This window comes from Phyllostomus discolor, chromosome 9 (genome assembly GCF_004126475.2).
Source record: "Phyllostomus discolor isolate MPI-MPIP mPhyDis1 chromosome 9, mPhyDis1.pri.v3, whole genome shotgun sequence".
Taxonomy (NCBI): domain Eukaryota; kingdom Metazoa; phylum Chordata; class Mammalia; order Chiroptera; family Phyllostomidae; genus Phyllostomus; species Phyllostomus discolor.
Window position 1 is genome coordinate 47495660 of NC_040911.2, and position 21818 is coordinate 47517477.

Genomic DNA, 21818 nt, shown 5'->3' on the forward strand with positions numbered 1-21818 from the left:
TCTTTTTACTCTCATCCTGAGACTGGCACAGGGCTTGACACCTGATAAATACTTACTGTAGAATAATATAATAGAGAAAACATGAATGAAATAATTTTCATTTGTTGATCTTACAGCTTGCCTAATCTCATACCAGCGGTTATAAAGTACTAGATCTGAAAAGGGCCTTAGAGGTCAGTCGATGATTTGGAGGCAAAGCTGGAACTAGTTGCCGGTGGTGCATGACTCCTGGGTCAGCGTTCTGTCCATGGCACCTGCTTTGGTGCACCTGCCTCTTTGTTGGTGGCATTTGTATTTTAGCTCACCCTGTCTGCAGTACCACTACCTGTAGGAATTGAAAGATTCTGAATTGAATATAACACAAACATATAATAATTAAGATACTTAATGTGGCTTTCATAGTATTCAATTTCTCTTTTTATTTGAATAACAAGAGCTATTTAAGAAAAAATATTTTAATAATAGTAGCTGACCTTGAATTATAATTTTATAATCATGCTTGTTATGAAATTGTGATGAATAAGTTATGATAAATGAGTAAAATAAAATATGCAGAGAAAAATGTCTCATTTGTTAAGGGGAGAAATCACTCTTTTTTCTTTTTATTTATTTTTTATTTTATTTTATTTTATTTATTTTATTTATTTTATTGATTATGCTATTACAATTGTCCTATTTTTCCCCCTTCATACCCCTCCACCCTGCACACCTCCTCCCACCCACATTCCCTGCCTTTAGTTCATGTCCATGTGTCATAAGTTCTTTGGCTTCTACACTTCCCATACTATTCTTCCCCTCCCCCTGTCTATTTTCGACCTACCATCTATGCTATTTATTCTTCATAACTTTTCCCCCTCTCTCCTCCTCCCACTCCCCTGTTGATAACCCTCCATGTGATCTCCATTTCTGTGGTTCTGCTCCTGTTCTAGTTGTTTGCTTAGTTTGTTTTTGTTTTTGTTTTAGGTGTGGTTGTTAATAATTGTGAGTTTGCTATCATTTTACTGTTGATATTTTTTATCTTCTTTTTCTTAGATAAGTCCCTTTAACATTTCATAAAATAAGGGCTTGGTGATGATGAACTCCTTTAACTTGGCCTTATCTGAGAAGCACTTTATCTGCCCTTCCATTCTAAATGAAAACTTTGCTGGATAGAGCAATCTTGGATGTAGGTCTTTGCCTTTCATGACATGGAATATTTCTTTCCAGCCCCTTCTTACCTATAAGGTCTCTAGAGAAATCAGCTGACAGTCTTCTGGGAATACCTTTGTAGGTGACTGTCCCCTTATCTCTTGCTGCTTCTAGAACTCTCTCCTTCATTTTTACCTTGGTTAATGTAATTATGGTATGCCTTGGGTCCAACTTCTTTGGGACTCTCTGAGCTTCCTGGACTTCCTGGAAGTCTATTTCCTTTGCCAGAATGGGGAAGTTCTCCTTTATTATTTGTTCAGATAACTTGTCCACTTGTTGCTCTCCCTCTTTCCCTTCTGGTACCCCTATAATTTGGACGTTGGAACATTTAAGGGTGTCCTGGAGGTTCCTAAACCTCTCCTCATTTTTTTGAATTCTTATTTCTTCATTCTTTTCTGTTTGGTTGTTTCTTTCTTCCTTCTGGTCCACTCCATTGATTTGAGTCCCAGTTTTCTTTCCATCACCATTGGTTCCCTTTGCATTTTCCTTCATTTTACTTAGTGTAGCCTTCATTTTTTCATCTAATTTGTGACCAAAATCAACCAATTCTGTGAACATCCTGATCACCAGTGCTTTGAACTGTGCATCTGATAGGTTGGCTGTCTCTTCATCGCTTAAAAGTATTTGCTTTTGGGCTTTGATCTGTTCTTCCATTTGAGCCATTTTTTTTTTTTTGTCCTGTTGCGCCTGTTTTGTATGAGGGGCAGAGCCTTAGTTTTTCACCAGGGCAGGGCAACCCAGTCACTCGGCTGTGATACTATTTGTGGGGGAGGGGTCTGAGAGGCAACAATGGCACATGCTCCACACTCTCATATTTCAGTTCCTTGTGCCACTTCCCATAAGCAAATTGGGCCCTTCTGGTGCTGATTCCCGTGTGGATGGGCTTGTGTAAGTTCTAGGACCCTGTGGGTCTCTCCAGTGAACTCTCCTGGGAGGCTGGCAGTCTCTCCCGGCACCTCAACACTCACAGGTGTTTTCAATTGGTGTTTTCAGGCTTTATTTCCCTGCGCTGGAGCCCTGGGTTATGCGGTTTGTCTCCCTCCCCAGCTTCACCTGGTTTGTCTGTGCGCAAATGTGGGACTGCGCAGTCAGCCAGCTGCCCCGTATGCCTCACTGGGTCTGTCAGCCGCTGCCTTGCAGGGCAGGGTGGGCAAGCCACCGTTTTTTTGTGTGTGTTTGTTTGTTTGTTTTTGCTACGTTCCCTCTCACCCAGCACCTGACTCCACCCAGTTACCCAACTCCGCCCCTCCTACCGGACTGGATAAATATGTCTAACTCCTTGGTTGTCGGACTTCCCTACAGTTCAATTTTCTGTCAGTTTTGGTGGGTTTTTTTATTTCTAAAATTTTGTTGTCCTTAATTTGGTTGTGCGAGGAGGCACAGTGTATCTACTTATGCCTCCATCTTGGCCGGAAGTCAAGAAATCACTCTTAAAGATGTTTCATCTAGGACTAATTTACTAGAAATTTGGTCCATGTTGTGAAGATTAATAGCAGGTGGACTTTTACAGAGTTTCTCAGCCTGTGTCTAATGTCCTTGTTCTTTTATTATCACAAACCTCCATAAGTAAATGATTGTTTCTTCCTGCCCTTTGTTCACAATATAGAGCTGTAATTGAGTTTATATTTTTCACCCAACCTTTCAGCTGTAATTAATACTTTATTGTATCAGATTTTAACACGAACTAGCCTAGCAGTAGGATGTTGGCCTGCATTCTCAGGCATGCTTCACATGCACACATGCATGTGCACACACACACAGAACAGTAGTAATTTACAGATGCTAGGCAAGCTCCTTGCGATGTATTATTGCTGAGAGAACATAAAATATATTTGTGGTGCCCTGCAAATATTCCTCAGCAATCAATGGCTAATCTTAGCTAGAACAAAGCAGGACAAAGAGAAATTACAGTTGCAAACATAGGATATGCAGTCCCACAGACCTGTTTATACTGTGTATGCTGTGCAGTGCCCATGGTCTGTGTAAAACTAGTCATCAGTCCTCATGTATGACTCAATGAGCAGGACTGTGTTAGGTCAGCAACTGTCAGTGCCAGTGTTACATGAAGGATCCAAGGAATCCTAGTTGCAATGAGAAGTATGTGAACATATTGAACTAACCTTTTCAAAAATTTTATTGTATTTTTCCATTACCATTTAGTCCCCTTATACTCCCTCCCCCATGACACAATCACCACACTGTTGTTCTTCTAATTATAAACTGGTGACAAAACTTTAAAAAATTAGTTCAATTGTACCAGGTTTTATGTACTAATAGGGTGGCATTTCAGTAAATGCTGACAGGTTTAGGAAAAGGATGTGACTGAACACGGAACAAGAAGAAAATAAATTCTGTATTGTTCCATGGCAATAAACTTTAATTGCATATATATTTTACATGCTTTCATATAATTTATACTTTCGTTTTCTCTTGCCCCTGAATATTAATCTTCAAGAATTAAGATATTGACACTAACCTCTGTTTTTATACATTTAGAGTACATGGTTTCTACCAAAAATTGCAAATCAAGATAATGGTCACTATTCAGTACCATGAAATGAACAATATTCCAAGCACTTGAAATAATTAGAAATGCCAGTGTTAAAGGATTAGCAAAAGCAACAGTGAAATGATCATTATTCTTTTCTTTCATTCCTCTCCTTGTTCTGCTATCCAGTTGGGGAACCATCCAATAGTTTATGCTGACAAGAAGTGGAATAAATAGATAAGAAAAAATGGACGTACAACTAAGGGTTTAATTTGGAAATGAACTAGGACAAAAATGTTAAAGTTAGCTTCAAATCTGCCACAGGCTTTACCTCAAAGTCTTCAAACTTTGAAAAGACCAAAACATTTTATCACATTTGAACTTTCAAGTTTAACAAAGTACATGAAAGATGTTCTTTTCTAGGTTATACTTCATGTGCTATTCTATATAAATGCAGGCTTCTTTTTTTCCATGTAAAAAGCCTGAGAGTATTTTTGGAGAAAAGCATGGCATAAATTAAACTTTAAATTAAATTTCATTCCATAAGAAAGTTATGATGTAGTGATGTCACATTTTTGGCAGATTCATCTTCACTATGGAGTGTGCCTTCTTATTGCACATGCCCTGGGAAGATTTTATGTTACTCTAAATTCCAGAACAGTGGAATGAGGCTCAGAATGGTGTGACTTTAATAAACAATGGAAGAATAAATAATACATTAAAAGTATAATAGAATTTTAATTCAGCTCACTAATGTAGAAATGTCTGCTTGATTTTCCATTCTTGAGGATTTTTAAAAATCATTTTTAAGAAAAAATATTCCAACAGTGAGATTTTCAAAGCTGCTTTCGAGATGACAGTTGTGGTTGGGAAGATAATATGAAATTCATTAGTGAAATGATGTTATTTGAACAAATGAAAAACATGTCTGTCATAGTTCTGGTAAGGTACCATTGACCTAGGTGCCAATAATGTGTTAATTTCCATTGAGAAGACAGCAGTGTATGGCAATTGGTCAGCAGGTAGAATTTAGCTATTTTTCATTAGCACCTTGGACTTTGATAAAGGGGAATAGAAAAGAACTGCTTGACCTTTCAGTGCTTAAATTATTAAAGAGCAAATAGATTTGAGGTCTGGATGCTTGCAAATCTAATTTGTCTCGTGGAGCAAAGATGAAAAGACATTTTGAGTTTGAAATTGCTCTAGTCAGCTTAGATTTTCCTTTAATATATCTGAAGATGAGTAGATGGTGGCCATTTAAAAAGTAATGTATCTGGAATAGAGTATATAGTATAACATATCAGCTGGCTAAAATGGAGGCCCACTGCAGGATCATTTGATTCTCAAATATTCATCTAATCCTCATGAAACTGGTGTTTAGAAAAATTAATTTTTCATCCATAGTCAAATGGTATTTAAATTACAAAACAAAATTTTCTCTCATTAGAGAATGTCAAATATCATATTGCTCTAGTTAAAGTAGGACAGTGCCTGGCACATAACAGGTATGCAAAAAATATTTAGGTAATAAATTAGTAAATGGACACACAACACGACACACATAACAGTGAAGCCAGGGAAATCAGGATGGAAAGTAAGAGATGGAGGTGAGCAAAGAGAGTGGAGAATGCAGATACACAGCTTTTATTGGTCTCAAAGTTCATTATCTAATTGTAGGTTATCTAGGGTAAATTTACAACTATGCCAGCATCCTCTTACCACAAAAACTTTTTTCATGGTAATTTCTTCCTCTGTTAGTTATGAGGTATTCAGGAAATGAATATGAAATAAACTTAGTGTTAAATTTTAGTAAAGCAAAATATACTTGTGAATACTAGTATATTTCCTCCCCACTACTACATATAATATGTAGAGAATAGAAATTACTTCTGGATTATATTATGCTTTCAAAAATATGTACTTCATGGCCACTTCATCCTAAGTGTCATGACGTAAGAAATGACTAAATCATAGCCCTCCTCTTTACAGAATACATATTTTTGTGAGTTTGGAGCAGAACAAAAGTACATCAAAAGTGGGTAACAGATTGTAAGCCCCCGAGAGAGGGTCTCAGTCTTTTTTAAGAGGTAAGGTCTTCTGCTGAGAGTGACAAAAGATTTTGGTGTGTTGGGGAGACAGCATTTAAATAACAAGCTAGAGTCCAGGCCAAGGTGAAGTAGTAAAGGAAAAGATGTTTTTAGTAAGCGAATCCAAGATCTTGGTAGTTGGACAGTCCAGAAGCGGCTGTTCTAACCTTTTATCTAGCAGAGTTAGAATCAAGAGGGAGCTCCTTCAGGTTGAGAAGTGGGTGGTCAGGGTCCTCCATGCCACTGGTAAGGAGGCTTCTGGGAGGGATCAGGAGCTGGAGAGGACACTAGCCGGTTGCTAATGTCACAGCAGAATCCAGGAGTTTCCTACCTGGAAACCATTAATGGCACATGAATACAGATGGGAGAAAGAATTTAAGTCAAAGATATAATTACCACCTGTAGCTCTTGTGATGCAATAAATGAGAAAGAATCTTTATACAATACTCAAAATAAATTGATTATGGGGAAGTAGATGGAGACCTGTTCATGTGTTGGTTGTGTTTGCATTAGCAAGTAAAGATGCCTATGGTGCAGACATTTCACGTGAATGTCTTAACCAGGAATTTTTAACGTGTGATGATAGTACTGTCTTGCTAATGGTCGAGATGCCATCTGCTGCTTAATTAACTTTGTCCCCCAGATAGAATGAGCATATCACCTCTGAACCTCAGTTTTCTCATCAGGAAAATGGAAAAATAAAACCTGCATGTGCACCTGGCCTAGCTTTCCTATATATAGTAATTCCTGCAATTTTTCCCATGCATTTCCACTTTGTCTAGTTTACGGATTTTCTAAAAGTTGTTTTTAAAGTGAAATTTCATAAATCATGTCATATAGCAAATAAATTTAAAAAGCTGACTGATAGGAGGAAGCTAATGTTAAAAATTATTTCATTTAATGGAGAATCCCTTTGCAAGGCAGTTTATTCCTTTGCTGTATCTCTTTTGTGATAGTAGTTCTTACATGCTAAATAAAACTATGAATAAAAATATAAAATGCACTAAAGAGATCTACCTAATTCTCTCATTTCAAAGGAAAAAATAAAGAAATTAATTTAGAACCTCTGTTTTTTGAAGGATTAGGATTAGAGCCTAGATTGATGTGCACGCCCACTGCCTCCCACCCCAATTAAAGGCATTTCAAGAGAAAAGTCACACTTCTTCAGTGTTGTTTGTGTTCACTGGCATACTGATTAAAAGTCTTCATGGGTCAACTCTCATCTGTGGTGGTACTATGGTCTTTTGCTTTGACCATGACCCTGTATTCATGCTCTTCTATGACCCAATACTTTTGTTAATATTTACTGCATATCCAAAATTTAGCAGCTTAAAACAACCTTTCTATTTTGTCATGATTTTGTGGGCCAGCAAAGGATTGGCTGGGAAGTTTCTGCCTGGCATCTTCAATGGCTGCCATCACCTGAAGACTCAGCTGTGTAGCCTTCCAAGATGGCACCTGTGCATGCCTGGTCAGTGATGTTGGCTGTTGGCTGGGAGCTATTCAGGACTACCAAGAAGAATGTCTGCATGTGGGCTCTCTAGCATGGCTGGTTCAGGCTTTTTTTCCCCTAGCTAGCTTCCCTGGGGAACCAGGTTGAAGATGCATGGCCTTCTGTGACCAAACCCTTGAGATTTACACATTGTGCCTCCATTACATTTTGTTGGCTGAATGTAGTTATTAAGGTAGGCCAACCTCATTTTTAAGGGGAGAAATTTCAAAGAATAATGCAGATATATTTTAAAATAGCTACATCTGACTGTCACTGTAAGAAGTCAGGAAGAAGGGAGCTAGAAATCAACGTCCATGTTACTCCATCATGTTCCTTTCACGTTGGCTCTATCATACACTAAGAACTCTACCAGATTTGGTAGAGCCTTTTACATAACCATAAATCTCTGGTGTTAGGAAGTAAGGTTGTATTTCTTTTTTTTTTTAAGTTTATGTCACTGTTCAGAGCTCTCTTTATCATTACACTGTAAACCTGCTGGACTACCTGTCTGCTGTGCAGTCATTTCAGTGTTCTACAACAATTGATTTTTGTTTAGACAGAATTATCAATACAAACTGAACAGCAGCTGGATTACATTACACTAATGCGCTAAGTGGTTGTAGTTTTAGAAATAGCTGATTTCACTGAGTGCAAATACAGAGTACACATGGATGGAAGCCCTAAGAGGGACTTCTCCAGGCCTTCCCCAGGCTGGCAGACATAATATCCAATACTGAGCAACTCTAGAATTACAGCACTGTTCAGAGGAGAAACAGTGCTTTTTTGACATGGTAAGAAAAAGATACATTTCCTTGCCAGGACTTTCAATCTAATCTGGATTCAGTTTTTGAAAGCTGTCATCAAGGTTTAGTTTTTCTCAATATTAGAAACTATTTTTTTTAACAAAACTACACAAATAGTCACCACACTAGCAAATGCATATATCTTAATAAAAAAAAAAAGTCTGTCCCTTTAAGGTTCCTTTTACTCTCCTCAGGTTACTTCAGAATTCAAAGACATTGGGGGAGCGGGGAGGGAAGGTGGGAGATCCACTCTATAGGGACATCATTCCCTGCAGCATCTTTGAAGGATGATCATTTTCCAGTCTTACCTTCATATGTAATTTAATTAGAATTGTTCCAGTTTACTCCTAGAAATTTTTAATAACTTCAAGGCCTTGGCTTTTGAACAAAATTCCAACCTTGTTTCTCTGCTTTTCTTATGCTATCTCTTTCCACTGCTTGAATATGGTGAAGTGGAAAGGAGTATAAGAAAATATCAAATACACCATGTTCATGTATTGGGAGAATTAATATCAATAAAATGTCCATATTACCCAAAGCAATATACAAATTAAATGTAATTCCTATTAAAATACTAATGGTAGATATCACATATCTAAAACAAATACTGCAAAAAATTTATATGAAACCAAAAAAGACCCCAAATATCTTCAGCAATCTTGAGAAAGAAGAACGAATTCATGATATCAAACTATACTATGGGGCCACTGTAATCAAAACACTTTGATACTGGCATAAAAACAGACTCATAGATCAATGGGACAGAATAGAGAGCCCAGAAATAAACCCATGTCTCTAAGGTCAATTAATATTTAACAAAAGGGGAATGAGCATACAATGGAGTAAAAATAGCCTTTTCAATAAATGGTGTTGGTAGAACTGCATTGGCACATGCAAAAAAAATGAAACTAAAACATCCACTTATACCATACACCAGAAGAAACTCAAAGTGGATAAAAGACTTAAATATAAGTCATAATACTATAAAAGTCTTAGCAGAAAACATAGGCACTAAAATTTCAAATATCCCACATAGCAATATTATTAGAGATATATCTCCTAAGACAAGGAAAATAAAGGAAAGAAGTAAACAAATGGGAATACATCAAATTAAAAAGCTTCTGCATAGCTAAAGAAAACATTATCAAAATGAAAAGATAACCAATTGTATGGCAAAACATATTTGCAAATGATAGATGGGACAAGGGTTTGATCTCCAAAATATATAAAGAACTCAAACAACACCAGGAAGACAAACAGTCCAATTAAATAATGGGCAAAGCACAGCAATCGGACAAGAAAAAGAAATAAAAGGCATCCAAATTGAAAGGAGGAAACAAAACTGTCGTTGTTTGCAGATGACATGATAGTGTACATAGAAAATCCTATAGACTCCACCAAAAAACTACTCAATCTAATAAATGAACTTGGCAAAACAGCTGGATACAAAGTAAGTACCCAGAAATCAAAGGCTTTTTTGTACACCAACAATGAAACATCAGAAACAAGAATCAGGAAAAAAAATCCCATTTGATATAGCAACAAGAAAAAGACAGTACCTAGGAATAAACCTAACCAAGGAAGTAAGAGGCCTGTACTCAGAAAACTATACAAAGCTGAATAAAGAAATCAAGGAAGACACAAACCAATGGATGCATGTACCATGTTCATGGATTGGAAGAATTAACATCATCAAAATGTCCATACTACCCAAAGCAATTTATAGATTCAATGCAATCGCTATTAAAGTACTCATGACATATTTCACAGATATAGAACAAACATTTCAGAAATTTATATGGCGACGCCCAATAGCTGCAGCAATTTTAAGAAACAAGAACAAAACAGGAGGGATCACATTACCCAATATCAAATTATATTACAAGACCACTGTAATCAAAACAGCCTGGTACTGGCATAAAAACATACAGACAGACCAATGGAACAGAACAGAGAGCCCACAAATAAACCCAAGTCTCTATAGTCAATTAATATTTGACAGAGGGGGAAGAAGCATAAAATGGAGTAAAAATAGCCTCTTCAACAAATGGTGTTGGGAGATATGGACAGCTACATACAAGAAAATGAAACTATCACCAACTTGCGCCATACAAAAAAATAAATTCAAGGTGGATAAAAGACTTAAATATAAGTTGTAACACCATAAAAGTCCTAGAGGAAAATATTGGCAGGAAAATCTCAGACATTCCACACAGCAACATCTTCATGGATATGTCCTGTAAAGCAAGGGACATATCTTTTCCTTTAGGAAAGAATAAACAAATGGGACCTCATCAAATCAAAAAGCTTCTGCATGGCTAAAGAAAACAGCATTAAAATGAAAAGAGAACCAACTACTTGGGAAAACATATTTTCCAATGATACCTCAGACAAGGGTTTGATCTCCAAAATATATGACATGACTTCACTCCAGGAAGACAAAAAACCCAATTAAAAAATGGGCAAAAGACTTAAACAGACACTTCTCCAAGGAGGACATACAGAGGGCCCAGAGACATATGAAAAGATGCTCAGCATCACTAGCCATCAGAGAGATGCAAATTAAACTACAATGAGATACCACCTCACACCAGTCAGAATGACCATCATAAAAAATCAAGAAACAAGTGTTGGAGAGGATGTGGAGAAAAGGGGACCCTAGTGCACTGTTGGTGGGATTGCAAACTAGTACAACCACTATGGAAAACAGTATGGAATTTCCTCAGAAAACTAAAAATGGATTTGCCTTTTGACCCAGCAATTCCATTGCTGGAATTATACCCTAAGAACCCTGAAACGCCAATCCAAAAGAACCAATGCACCCCAATGTTCATAGCAGCACAATTTACTATAGCCAAGTGCTGGAAGCAACTTAAGTGCCCATCAGCAAATGAGTGGGTCAAAAAACTGTGATACATTTATACAATGGAATTCTAAATTATTCTAAATTGAAATTATTTTATTGTTGTTCAATTACAGTTGTTTGTATTTTCTCCCCCCCTTCCCCCTCCCCCCTCCAAACCCACCTCCCTCCCTTGTTTCCACCCTCCCCCTTGGTTTTGCCCATGTATCCTTTATAGTAGTTCCTGAAAACCCTTCTCCCCACTGTCCCCTCCTCCTTCCTTCTGGCTATTGTTAGATTGTTCTTAATTTCAATGACTCTGGTTATATTTGTTTGCTTTTTTCTTCTGTTGATTATGTTCCAGTTAAAGGTGAGATCTTATGGTATTTGTCCCTCACCATCTAGCTTATTTTACTTAGCATAATGGTCTCCAGTTCCATCCATGCTGTCACAAAAGGGTATAAGCTCCTTCCTTCTCTCTGCTATAGTTATGGAGTACTACATGGCAGGAAAAAGAAAGAATTCCTACCTTTTGCAACAGCATGGATGAAACTGGAGACTATTATGCTAAGTGAAATAAGGCAGTTGGTGAAAGAAAAATACCATATGATCTCACCTATAAGTGGAACTTAATCAACAAAACAAAAAATGTGCAAAATCAATCCAGAGGCATAGAATCATGGAACAGACTGACAGTGGTAAGAGGGAAGGAGGGAATTGAGAACTGTTTGAAAGAGGATGAAGAGAACAATAGTCAAAGTACATGTAAGAATGACCCATGGACATTGACAATGGTGTGGGGATTGAAGATGGAAGAGAGGAGGACTGGGTGGAAGGGGGCAAAGGGAGAAAAAAAAATGGGACAACTGTAACAGCATAAACAATAATAAAAAATAAAATAAAATCTATTTTATCAAAAAAATTGAAGTCAAATCTTAGTTAACATGAATCATTACTCATTGTATTTTGTGACTGGTTAAAGCTTTATATACATTCATACAAATGTCATAGAAGAAAATAATACATTGCCTTTTAAAAATAAACTTATAATTAGTATAATTTTATTTATTAGGTAAACTGTTGTCTACAAATTCATCTTTAATTTCATTTGAGAAAAATATTATTTTAGTGTCTTGCTCCCATAAACAGCAGAGATTGTTATATAAAACTTTTGTAATTATGTGAATATTATTTCCTCAAAAAAATGTTTTTTGGGGGATGAGAGAGATCTGTGACAGGTTCCTTTCTCATTGAGCAAGTGTCGCATGAGTCACTAAGCACTTATTATTGACTAATCCAGTGTATTCTTTGTTTTGGATATCCTTTGTGTCCATGCAATTAGAGGCAAAGGGTATCAGCTCAGTTATCATAAAATATCACTGGTAATTCTTTTTTTCTAGTGTCTACCAAATAGTTGTTGAGGAAGAAAGTCCTCGAAGAACAAAAAAGACAACAGAAATCTTGAAGTGCTACCCAGTGCCAATACATTTCCAGAATGCTTCCATCCTGAACTCACAGTACTACTTTGCTGCCGAATTCCCAGCAAACAGCCTGCAAGCTGCTCAGCCTTTTACTATCGGTGATAACAAGACATACAGTGGATACTGGAACTCTCCCCTTCTCCCTCATAAAAGCTACAGAATTTACTTTCAAGCTGCTAGTAGAGCCAATGGGGTAAGTCTTATAGATGGCTATGTACTTAGGCTATTTAGAGTTATTAATGGGAATATAGATTAAATAAGAAAGTAGTAAGAAACAGTCATGCTTTTGTGTGTTTTGTACTTGAAACAGTGTGGTATTTTTTTCTCTTTTTAAAATTATATACACCTAGAGGAATTTATGGAAAGAAACGAATATATTCACATTTGTTTTGGTAGAAAGAATATATTGTTAATATGATGGTTTTTATTTTCAGTTTTTAATTGTTACCAAAAGTTGGCTAGTTATTCTGCTTAGCTTACCGTTTTACAGGAAAACAGTATAGCAACAACACATACATTCAGCTCATTTAAAATATTGCGAGATTCACAACATCTGTCTTTTCAGCATATTCTGTCCCATTTCTTTGTTTCCACAGAGTTTATGCTTCCTATAACTGTGGCTAAATTAGCTGTCTTTTTTTTTTTTTCAAAGAGAAAACAGCTTTAAAGAGACGAGATAGTAACAAAATAAAAACTATTGAGTCATTCCTAAATTTTTTTCCCTCTTCTGTTCAGACCAACCAGAACTCTAAGATAACATCATATCCTTAGAAGGGCAGGTTTTCTGGGTACAGCAGTGGTTTGCCTCCTTCATGGCGTGGGTCTGGGTGTCATTAGTAACTTGACTTTTCCCAGTGAAAAGGGAGGAAATCTGGGACAAAATGTGTCTGCCTAGTGGCCCCTGGCCTCCTTCTACCGACCCTTACTTGCTACCTGTGCAGGCACATTCTCTGTTTAGCTCCTCACTCCTAATCTGTTCCAGAAATGCCCACCACCACTGGTACGGGAGCCAGAAGGTGCATCTGAGCTTAGTTCAAGGAGTAGCCGTCCTGTGATTAATGCCACATTTGGAGCAATGCGACCTTCCCTTATCAGTATTTAAACAGAACTGCAGATACTTTTGTTTTAAATAAAACATGAATAGTGATTTTCCCCCTCTTTATTTGACACAGGAAACCAAAATAGACTGTGTTCGAGTGGCCACAAAAGGTAGGTTGAAACTGTGGGATGTTCTAATTTGTCCTTTAAGACTTTAGAGGGTATTTTAAACTTCTTGAAATATTAACTTTGTTGATGTGAGTGTGTATGTGTGTGCATGTATGCGCCTCAGGATCTAATGGCAGCTAATAGCAGTTAACATTAACACTGACATATTTTTAAAAATAAGTCATATTGCTCTGTTCCAAGCAGTTTTCAATGGTTATCTTTTTAAAAATTCTTTTAAAATAAAACTTTATGTGATCTCAGTACAGATTTTTTAAACCATAGCACCACACAGCACTACTGGATCTAGTGAGTGTTCACATACAAAGTAGTTCTATGGTCCACATGTTTTGTTTTGTTTTTTAACTGACAGTGTATGTGTCTCTGAACCCAGTAATCAGGTGATGTTGTTGTGGAACCTGTTTCCCAGGCCTGGTTCAAATCCTGAAAATATGTGCTCAAGAGTGAGCTGTAGAAATGGCTGGGCAAACCACCTTTGGCTCTCCACACAGTGGCCCCTAAACAAGAAAGTGCGCTGTACGTGCTGAGCTGTCATGTCATCCTGTCAGCCTTGCAGTGTGATTCCAATCCTCACGTGTGGAAGTGTGTGAGAAAAAGGCTTCAGAAGTGTAAAATACTGCACTGAAACAAGGCATTATAAATTAACACTTGTAGTTAAATACCCTCCTTCAAACACGGGAGTAACCATGTGTGCACACTGAGCAAGTTCTGCGTGATTTAATTTAGATGCGATGATGGTAAAAAGGCATCATGGGGTGTGTGGCACTAGATTTGATCAGGTCAGAGGCAATAGTCTCTTGATGGGATCTGTTGAATAAAAATACCTTGCTTTCATTATTTAACTGTCAGGCAACAAGATTTGAATATATCATGGATGACCATCTGCATTTTCAAAATTCTCATTGAATTCTTACTTATGAAGATACATGAACTTTGTATTCAGATTGCTTGACAAATATTTCTTGGTTTCATGTTATGTGCCAGGCATTGTGGGAGGTACTCACCTCATTTGTATTTTGTTCTCATGGGCTCATAATTTTATTTCCAAGAATCAATTTATGTTGATTTTAAAACAATCTTCATATATTATACCTGATTAGTGCTTTTATCTATAGGGATAAATTAATAATAAATGAAATTAAAGATATTGATGAGTTTTGTAAACTGTAATATGCTATCAACTATTAATTACTACAGTATTATGAGGCCCTTGAATGAGATATTGATGTTCTTAGACCTCCAGGTCATCACCCCTGCTCAGATTGCTTTATTGAATTCTGCATATTGTTGAAGTCTCAAAAGTAAATCCAGTTCCGGGTGCCTAATTTATAATGCCTTATGTTTAACATCACAGCTGAAAATCACTTTCATACATGTGTTCTCATTTATTTCTTTGACATTACTGTGAGAAAGGAGACAGGTATTGCTATTGTTATTCTTAAGATGAGGAAAATGCATATTTTAGGAGACAGACTGACTTACCAAGATCCCTCAGCTACTAATCAGCGAGCCCAGGCTTGACCTCCAGCGCTCAGACTCCTCCCTGGGGTTTGTCACTCATGGCTATCACCCAGCGGAAGCTCTCTCCAGTTACAGTACTGCACAGTGTAGGTGTCTGTTTTCCTCTTCATTAGAATTAAGTCACTGCCCAGTTTATTCTGAAAACAGTGAAATATCTGTCAGCATGTTCATTTACATACTCAAATAATTATACAATATAAATAACACACTAGTAAATATGGAAATCTGACGTTTGCTGTTTTCACAATAGAATGAATTAGATAGTGATTTGGATCATTTTCTTCCAGCAGCTAGATTTAATCAATATTGTAATTTGTTTTTTAATTCACCAAAGGATGATTAAGCAATCAGATGACCTGATTGACTATTCCCCACTCATATTTTCTGAGTCATTTGCAAACATTTACACAGCAACAAACTCTATCCAAATAACCTCTTTAGGGATAAGAGGGGAACAAATTTTAATATTCATTACATGGCATGGTAATTTCTATTCATAAAATCTTAATACAGGAGGAAACTACACTGTTACATACTACTTTGTTTTGTTAGTTTCTGCATGTGTAGGAGCAGCGACCGCCCTTCACAGCACAGTTGGATGTTTTACCACCTTTAGAATCTCGACGCTTCTCCTCACTCACACTAAGCTTTCTTTCTGCAGTGGGGGAAGCGTTTATGTCTTGACTACTTAGTCATAACAGAGAAATAGTCAGGTCTAATAACTTGATTGGTGCCATATAGTACAGAGGTCTGAAATTTAAAGGAGTTCAAACATCCTGACTTTTTTGCCACATATTGCTGACAGTGTGGTGGCTTAATTGAATTTCCAGATACTGAACCATTTTCCTAAGCAGTGTTTTGAATTTATAAAGATTTCAATGTTCTCATGAAACAACTGTGGACAAGTATCTTTATATAAAATGTTTGGAGGTGGGTATTTTTTTCATGAGGAAGTAATTTGTAATTCCAAGTATGTCTCTTAAAGATATATTTCATATTATTTATAAATTTAATGTTTTGCTTATTTAATTGTATTCCAAGGGTATATTTTGACACTAGTCATCTCAAATATAAAGCCTCATAAAAATAGGCACAGGAAAAAAACTAAGGTATGTCATTTCATATCGTTAGTGTGGGGGATCACCTGTATTTTTATGTGTCCTCCTTACTTTATATACCTAGTTTCCTCATAGATGTATGTTGCAGTATTTTTATTGTTTACGTAGGCAAGCTCAGGACAGAATTCTGTCTCCTGAGGTAAAAGATGAAGACACCATTCAATAGCCACAGACATGATGTTCGGCTGTCACCCTCCCAATCATAGGGTTCTTTGTTATCTCTACAGTAGAGTAAAGAGTAACTTCTAGCTATTCTTAAATTCTCCTATTTTTTTTTTTATTTTTAATCACATTCACATTTTTATAGTTGGATTCTTTTCAAGACATTTGGTCCGACTGTGTCTTGGCAATTAGTACATGTGTTTTCTTTAACTCTGACAGGGCTACCTTATGGTAACTGGTAGGGTTGAAATGCTTTTTATGCTAGTTTTGGAGTACTTTGTTGTTGATCAGTTCTAAACTGACAGGGTCCACTTAAAAATCCATGTTGTTTATTAAATGAGATATATTCATTCTAAATAATATAACAATCAGTTTAAAATGTTTACTTTTCATATTACTAATCATAATATTTTCTGTACCATGATGCCAGCTGTGTTTCTCCTTGACAATATAGCCATTTGGGAATTTTCTTATTATACATTTACTTTAAAAATTAATGTTAGTCACAGTGTGTTCTATAAAATTTCCAAGTACAGATACATAAATATATCACCTTTTAAATTTGGAGGTTTTAGGCCATAAAGATTTTCAGGACTTTTTTGGTTTTTGTTTGTTTACTTGTTTTTACTGTATGGGGATTAGAATCATATAATCTGTTCCTTTCCTTGCTAAAATTTGGCTCATATCATTGTAGAAATCAAAACAAAAACTATATTTTTAGTTCAAAGTGAACTAAATTCATTTTGAATGGGTTATAGTAGTTAGACCATAAACCTTAAACAAAAAAACAATTAATTATTCTAACAGCATATTTAAGGTGAATTTTCTGTACAAAATTTCACCATTTTTACATTTAGTATTTTATTTAACTTACATTTGTACTGGAACGTGCATATGCTTTACTGGAAGATCTTCAGGAAACTTTGAAGGATTCCCATTGCTCTGATACAGTTTCTAACTATATTCAGAAATTTTAGTGTTTCTTTCTTTAATCACCATGCTCTATGAGAAATTTCTCTAACTTCTTTTCTGTTTACCATTTTGTTTTTTTAAAAAATAACATCCTTTCTAGGATACAATGCTATAGAATGAAAGTACTCTGACAAAACAACTGAAAAGAATGTCTTGACATAAAACTAACTAAGGATTCCTTTTAGTTTTTCATGTTCAATGCAGGACAAAACAAATTATATAGTGAGACCACTCACATATGCTACTCTGCCATCATTGAGCTATGGATTTAGAAATGGAAACAACTATGATATAGATTTGTCATTCAGCATTTTATAGCGACAATATTTTCTTTTCTTGATCTGAAATAGTCTTTGTAATGTATGTCATAGTGCATTAGGGCCCCTGGGAAGCTCCTAAGTAAAAAAAAAAAATTAAAAAAAAGACCTTTTTTAACTTTTTCAGCCCTACATATTGCCCAAATGTATTTGACCCAAATTCATTTTTAAAAGAACACTACATGTAAAACTTAGTTGAACAAATACTAGTTCATCAATTCTGGAAGATCCCACTCCATGCAACTCAGGTGGCACCTGGGAAGTCTGGTACACGGAATGCATTTATTACTCTTCCACGCATACTTTTGTTCCTAAGGGAGACCTGAAGTTGATAAAGCATAGGATTGGAATTTTTGACTTTATTTTACCAAATTTAGTGATTTTCTCCTTAATGCATTTCTACTGATATTTTAAGGCAGAGGACAGCAAATAATTTTTATGTAAAAGGTACATTGTAAACATTGTAAATATTTTAGACTTTGTGAGCCAGATGGTCTCTTTCACGACTACTCAGCTCTGCCATTGCTGTGTGGCAGTAGCCATTGACACTGTATAAACAAACAAGCACAACTGTTCCAATAAAACTTTATTTGCAAAAGCAGGCAATAGACTACCTGACTGCTATTTTTAAGTAATCTGTAACATAATCACGTTTTTTCCTTGTAACTACAAATAGTAATCACAATTGAACACCTTACAATGCAAAATATAAACATCATATGGAAACCCTTCCTGATATCTGTAATGTGCTTTTATTCATGGGAGTTTTGAGCCTCAGATTTCAGTTAGCCTTCCTTTTAGTTGTGAATACACGTCTGCCCATCTTAGCCATTTTCAAGTAACATTTTGTTCATATTGTTTTACATTTTTCAGTATTGTATAGTTGCTCTGTTTTGTGTAAGACAATATAATGTTTTTAAAAGTAGGATAGATACAATTTTCCTAAAACAAAAAACATACAGGAATGTTGGCTGAATAGTCTATGACCAAGCAAACATTGTATGCATGTATAAACTTGAAATTGGTACCAACTTTGTAATGAGTCTGAGAAATAGCATTTTACTGTTCACAATTTATTATATCAGCATGCAAAATTGCATACCATATCATATCAAGAAAATTATCTTTGTAATACTCTGGGAGTTCTCTGTTTTCTGACCCAACTGTTAGCTTATTCATCTCACTTAGCAAGACTAGGAAGTTTTCATTAATAATGTGGGAAAGACAATTATACCACTTTTAAACACAGTTGTTGCAGTTGTCTAGTTACAAGGAGCAGCACTATTTGAACGGTACAGGGGGATATTTCAAAATATTATGCAGCAGCAGTTTTGGGTTTAATTGTCTGCAGATGGTAGATGATCTATTTTCCTTACTCGCTGCCACATTTCTAATAGCACCCAGGCTGTTCCATGTAAATTAGTAATCTTTCATGTAAGCCTGTCCTTAATTTTTCAGTATTTTTCTTTGCATCATTTCCCAGCTGTATCATGTTAGAACTGATGTTTTAATTTTCTATTTTTTTTAAATATCTGTGTGTCATAAATGTTAACCATTTAAACACAACCACTGAGCTCTACAAGCAAACCAGAAGCCCTCCTGGTCCACTTCAGGAATCTAAATTATGTCTGTCGCCACATGTTAACCATGACAACTGTAGCAAAGGCAGTGGTTAGTTTTTATTTTTCTCACCAATGCTTTGAGATGCATTTTTTCATTCCCTTAATGTGACAAAATGAGGTTCCTAATAGAAATGTTCTACATGAAACTTAGTTATCAGAGAGGTTTCTCTACATAAAAAATTTTTAGTGAAAAAAGATAATGTTCTGCACAAAGACAATTTTAGCAAGAAGAGAAAATATTGTGACTTGAGCAGCAGAATTTGAACTAACCGAATAAATTTTAAAAGCCTATAGTTTTGATCATCAGAATTAGCAGTGAATCTTTATACATCATACTCAATAGCTACTGGAAACATTGTTCAGTCTAGAGCCTTATCTAGGACTAATGTGTTTGTTTTCACTTTTTTCTTCAGTTGATCCAGCCAGAATCTCAGCTAAAGCTTACAACTGTGTCATAGTTAGATATCTAACTGCCTGACTAAAGCTTGTTTAAGGAAAAAGAATTCAGAAAATTCAACACCTTGCTATGGGTTTTTTTTTTTCCTTCTCTTTTTGTTGTTGTTGGAACAAAGTTGAGACAATGTGATATACTGACCGAGATTCTCCTTGCTAGCCTAGCTTCAGTCTGGCTTTTTCTTCCCTCATGCATGCTGACCTGGGAATCTTCCTTTGCCATAGCTGCGATAATCGTGACTCAGCTTACAACACCTTACATTCGCATCGCCCCTGCCGCAGGCGACGACCAACTGACAGGTCAGATGTTCAAGTATAGATGAGTCATCTTGCCCATTTCCTGTTCATTTTTTCTCAGCTTTTCCTTTTCCCTCTACATTTCCTCCTTTGCTTAAGACTTGTTTAAAATGTTTCAGATTCTTGGTACAGACCTGTGCCCACATTAAATGAAGTGATGTGCTTGGCCTCTTCTCTGTGCACATTTATACCCATGCATAAGCACAACTCCACTGCATGTTTCCATTGTGTGTTTGTCTGTTGGTGTGCTCTTTTCTAGCCTAATGTTATATAGAAATGAAATTTGCTGGATTTGCCATGGCAATGACATCAAACAGAATTTCCAACAAAATCCATAAAGATGGATTCACAGTAATCCAAATTAAGCTAAAAAGGTGTTGTGATTTGAGGATGAGAGAGGTTTATTTTTCACCTTGTAGGATCTAGTTTGCGGACAGTTAGCAATACACGAGCTTGTCTGCCAACGTTATAAATTGAAACCACTGAACACTGTTTGGGGGGATGCTGTTCTAATAGCTTTTCGTGTACATACAACTGGAGCAGGGCTGATTGCATTCCTTTTAGATCCTTGTTTCAAAGCAAAGTATTTATATGAAGCAGTGGCACATCTGCAAGTCAAATGCACTGAATAATTTAGGGAAGTTTTTAAAAATCCAAATGTCTTAGAGTCATGGAGTTGAGTTGTGTGCTTCTTTATACCAAGAGAAAGTAGCTTGTCCATACTCCCCTTAAAGGCCGTCTGTATAAACTCATCTAGGAAAAGAGTCCAGTAAATTACTCCAGATTGAAGGTGAGTGGTCAGAAAACTCCAGAAGACAAACTTTTGTCCTGCAACAAAAGCAAGCCATTGTCAAGATTTCTAACATAATTACAAGGGCATGACGGAAATTCAGGTTTCCAAAGGATCGTTGATGTCATAGTTTTGTTGCATGTAGTATAAGCATGATTAAAGCTAGGGAATAAACACAGAACTGCTTTCCATAAAACTTCTACTCCAGTTGTTTTGTATGTATGAAGTTAAGGAACATACCCTTTTTCCAACATTTTGGCGGAAAAAATAAAGCGTAACTCACAGCAAAATTTCATAAGTGTTTAGGTTGTTCCATGAGCTTATTTTGGAAAGTAATGCAACTGAGACTCAGAAAAATTATAGACTAATCTTTATAAGGTAAAGAAATGTAGGCTAATTCCACTTCTTTCTCTGCTGGAATTCTCTACATATTTTCAGAGCTCTGTTTCAGGCCTACAAGCTATAAACGTATTATTAACAGTTTTGATTCCCTAGCTTTCAAGTTTGTTTTAAGCATATTTCTTTTACTGATTAAAGTTCTGCTTGTTACAGGTCCTTTCTTATCCGGAACTTCTGACATGTTTTTCCCAACAGAGGTACTTAAGGGACAGTGTCTTTCTTACATAAATCCTCCCCTTTAAAACCTTTATATTTCAGGACTGGCCCCTGGCACTGTGTAGAGTTAGGTGTCGACCTTGAAGATAATCTGTGACCCTTCAGCAAGTCTGAGCCCATATATGTCTGAGCTAGCACCAGTTTTGCCAGGCAATCATTAAAAAATGGATCGCCCTCACTATCATAAAATGAGTATTTGTGGGAAATATGGTTAAATCGCCCCTTTCTCAGGCCTTACCTCTAATCTGTTACCTTCAAATTAAGCGTGCTGTTTATAAAACATGAAGTAAGTGAAACTTCTGAATATAGCTTGCTCTCTAAAACTTGCATGATCAGGAAGATGCCT

At 36.2% G+C, this 21818-nt stretch overlaps 1 protein-coding gene across 6 annotated transcripts in view; it reads left to right on the forward strand.

The window, feature by feature from the left end:
• The window catches only part of PTPRM (protein tyrosine phosphatase receptor type M), an 801251-nt gene that overhangs the window by 514620 nt on the left and 264813 nt on the right, over positions 1–21818 (forward strand). For 3 of the 6 annotated variants that reach the window (XM_036009302.1, XM_036009304.1, XM_036009303.1), the window contains exons 12-14: positions 12301–12574; positions 13554–13590; positions 19996–20070. In XM_036009302.1, coding sequence (XP_035865195.1) covers positions 12301–12574; positions 13554–13590; positions 19996–20070 — 386 coding nt within the window. The remainder of the gene's footprint in view (positions 1–12300; positions 12575–13553; positions 13591–19995; positions 20071–21818) is intronic. The other 3 variants (XM_028523956.2, XM_036009305.1, XM_028523957.2) reach the window with 1 other exon arrangement.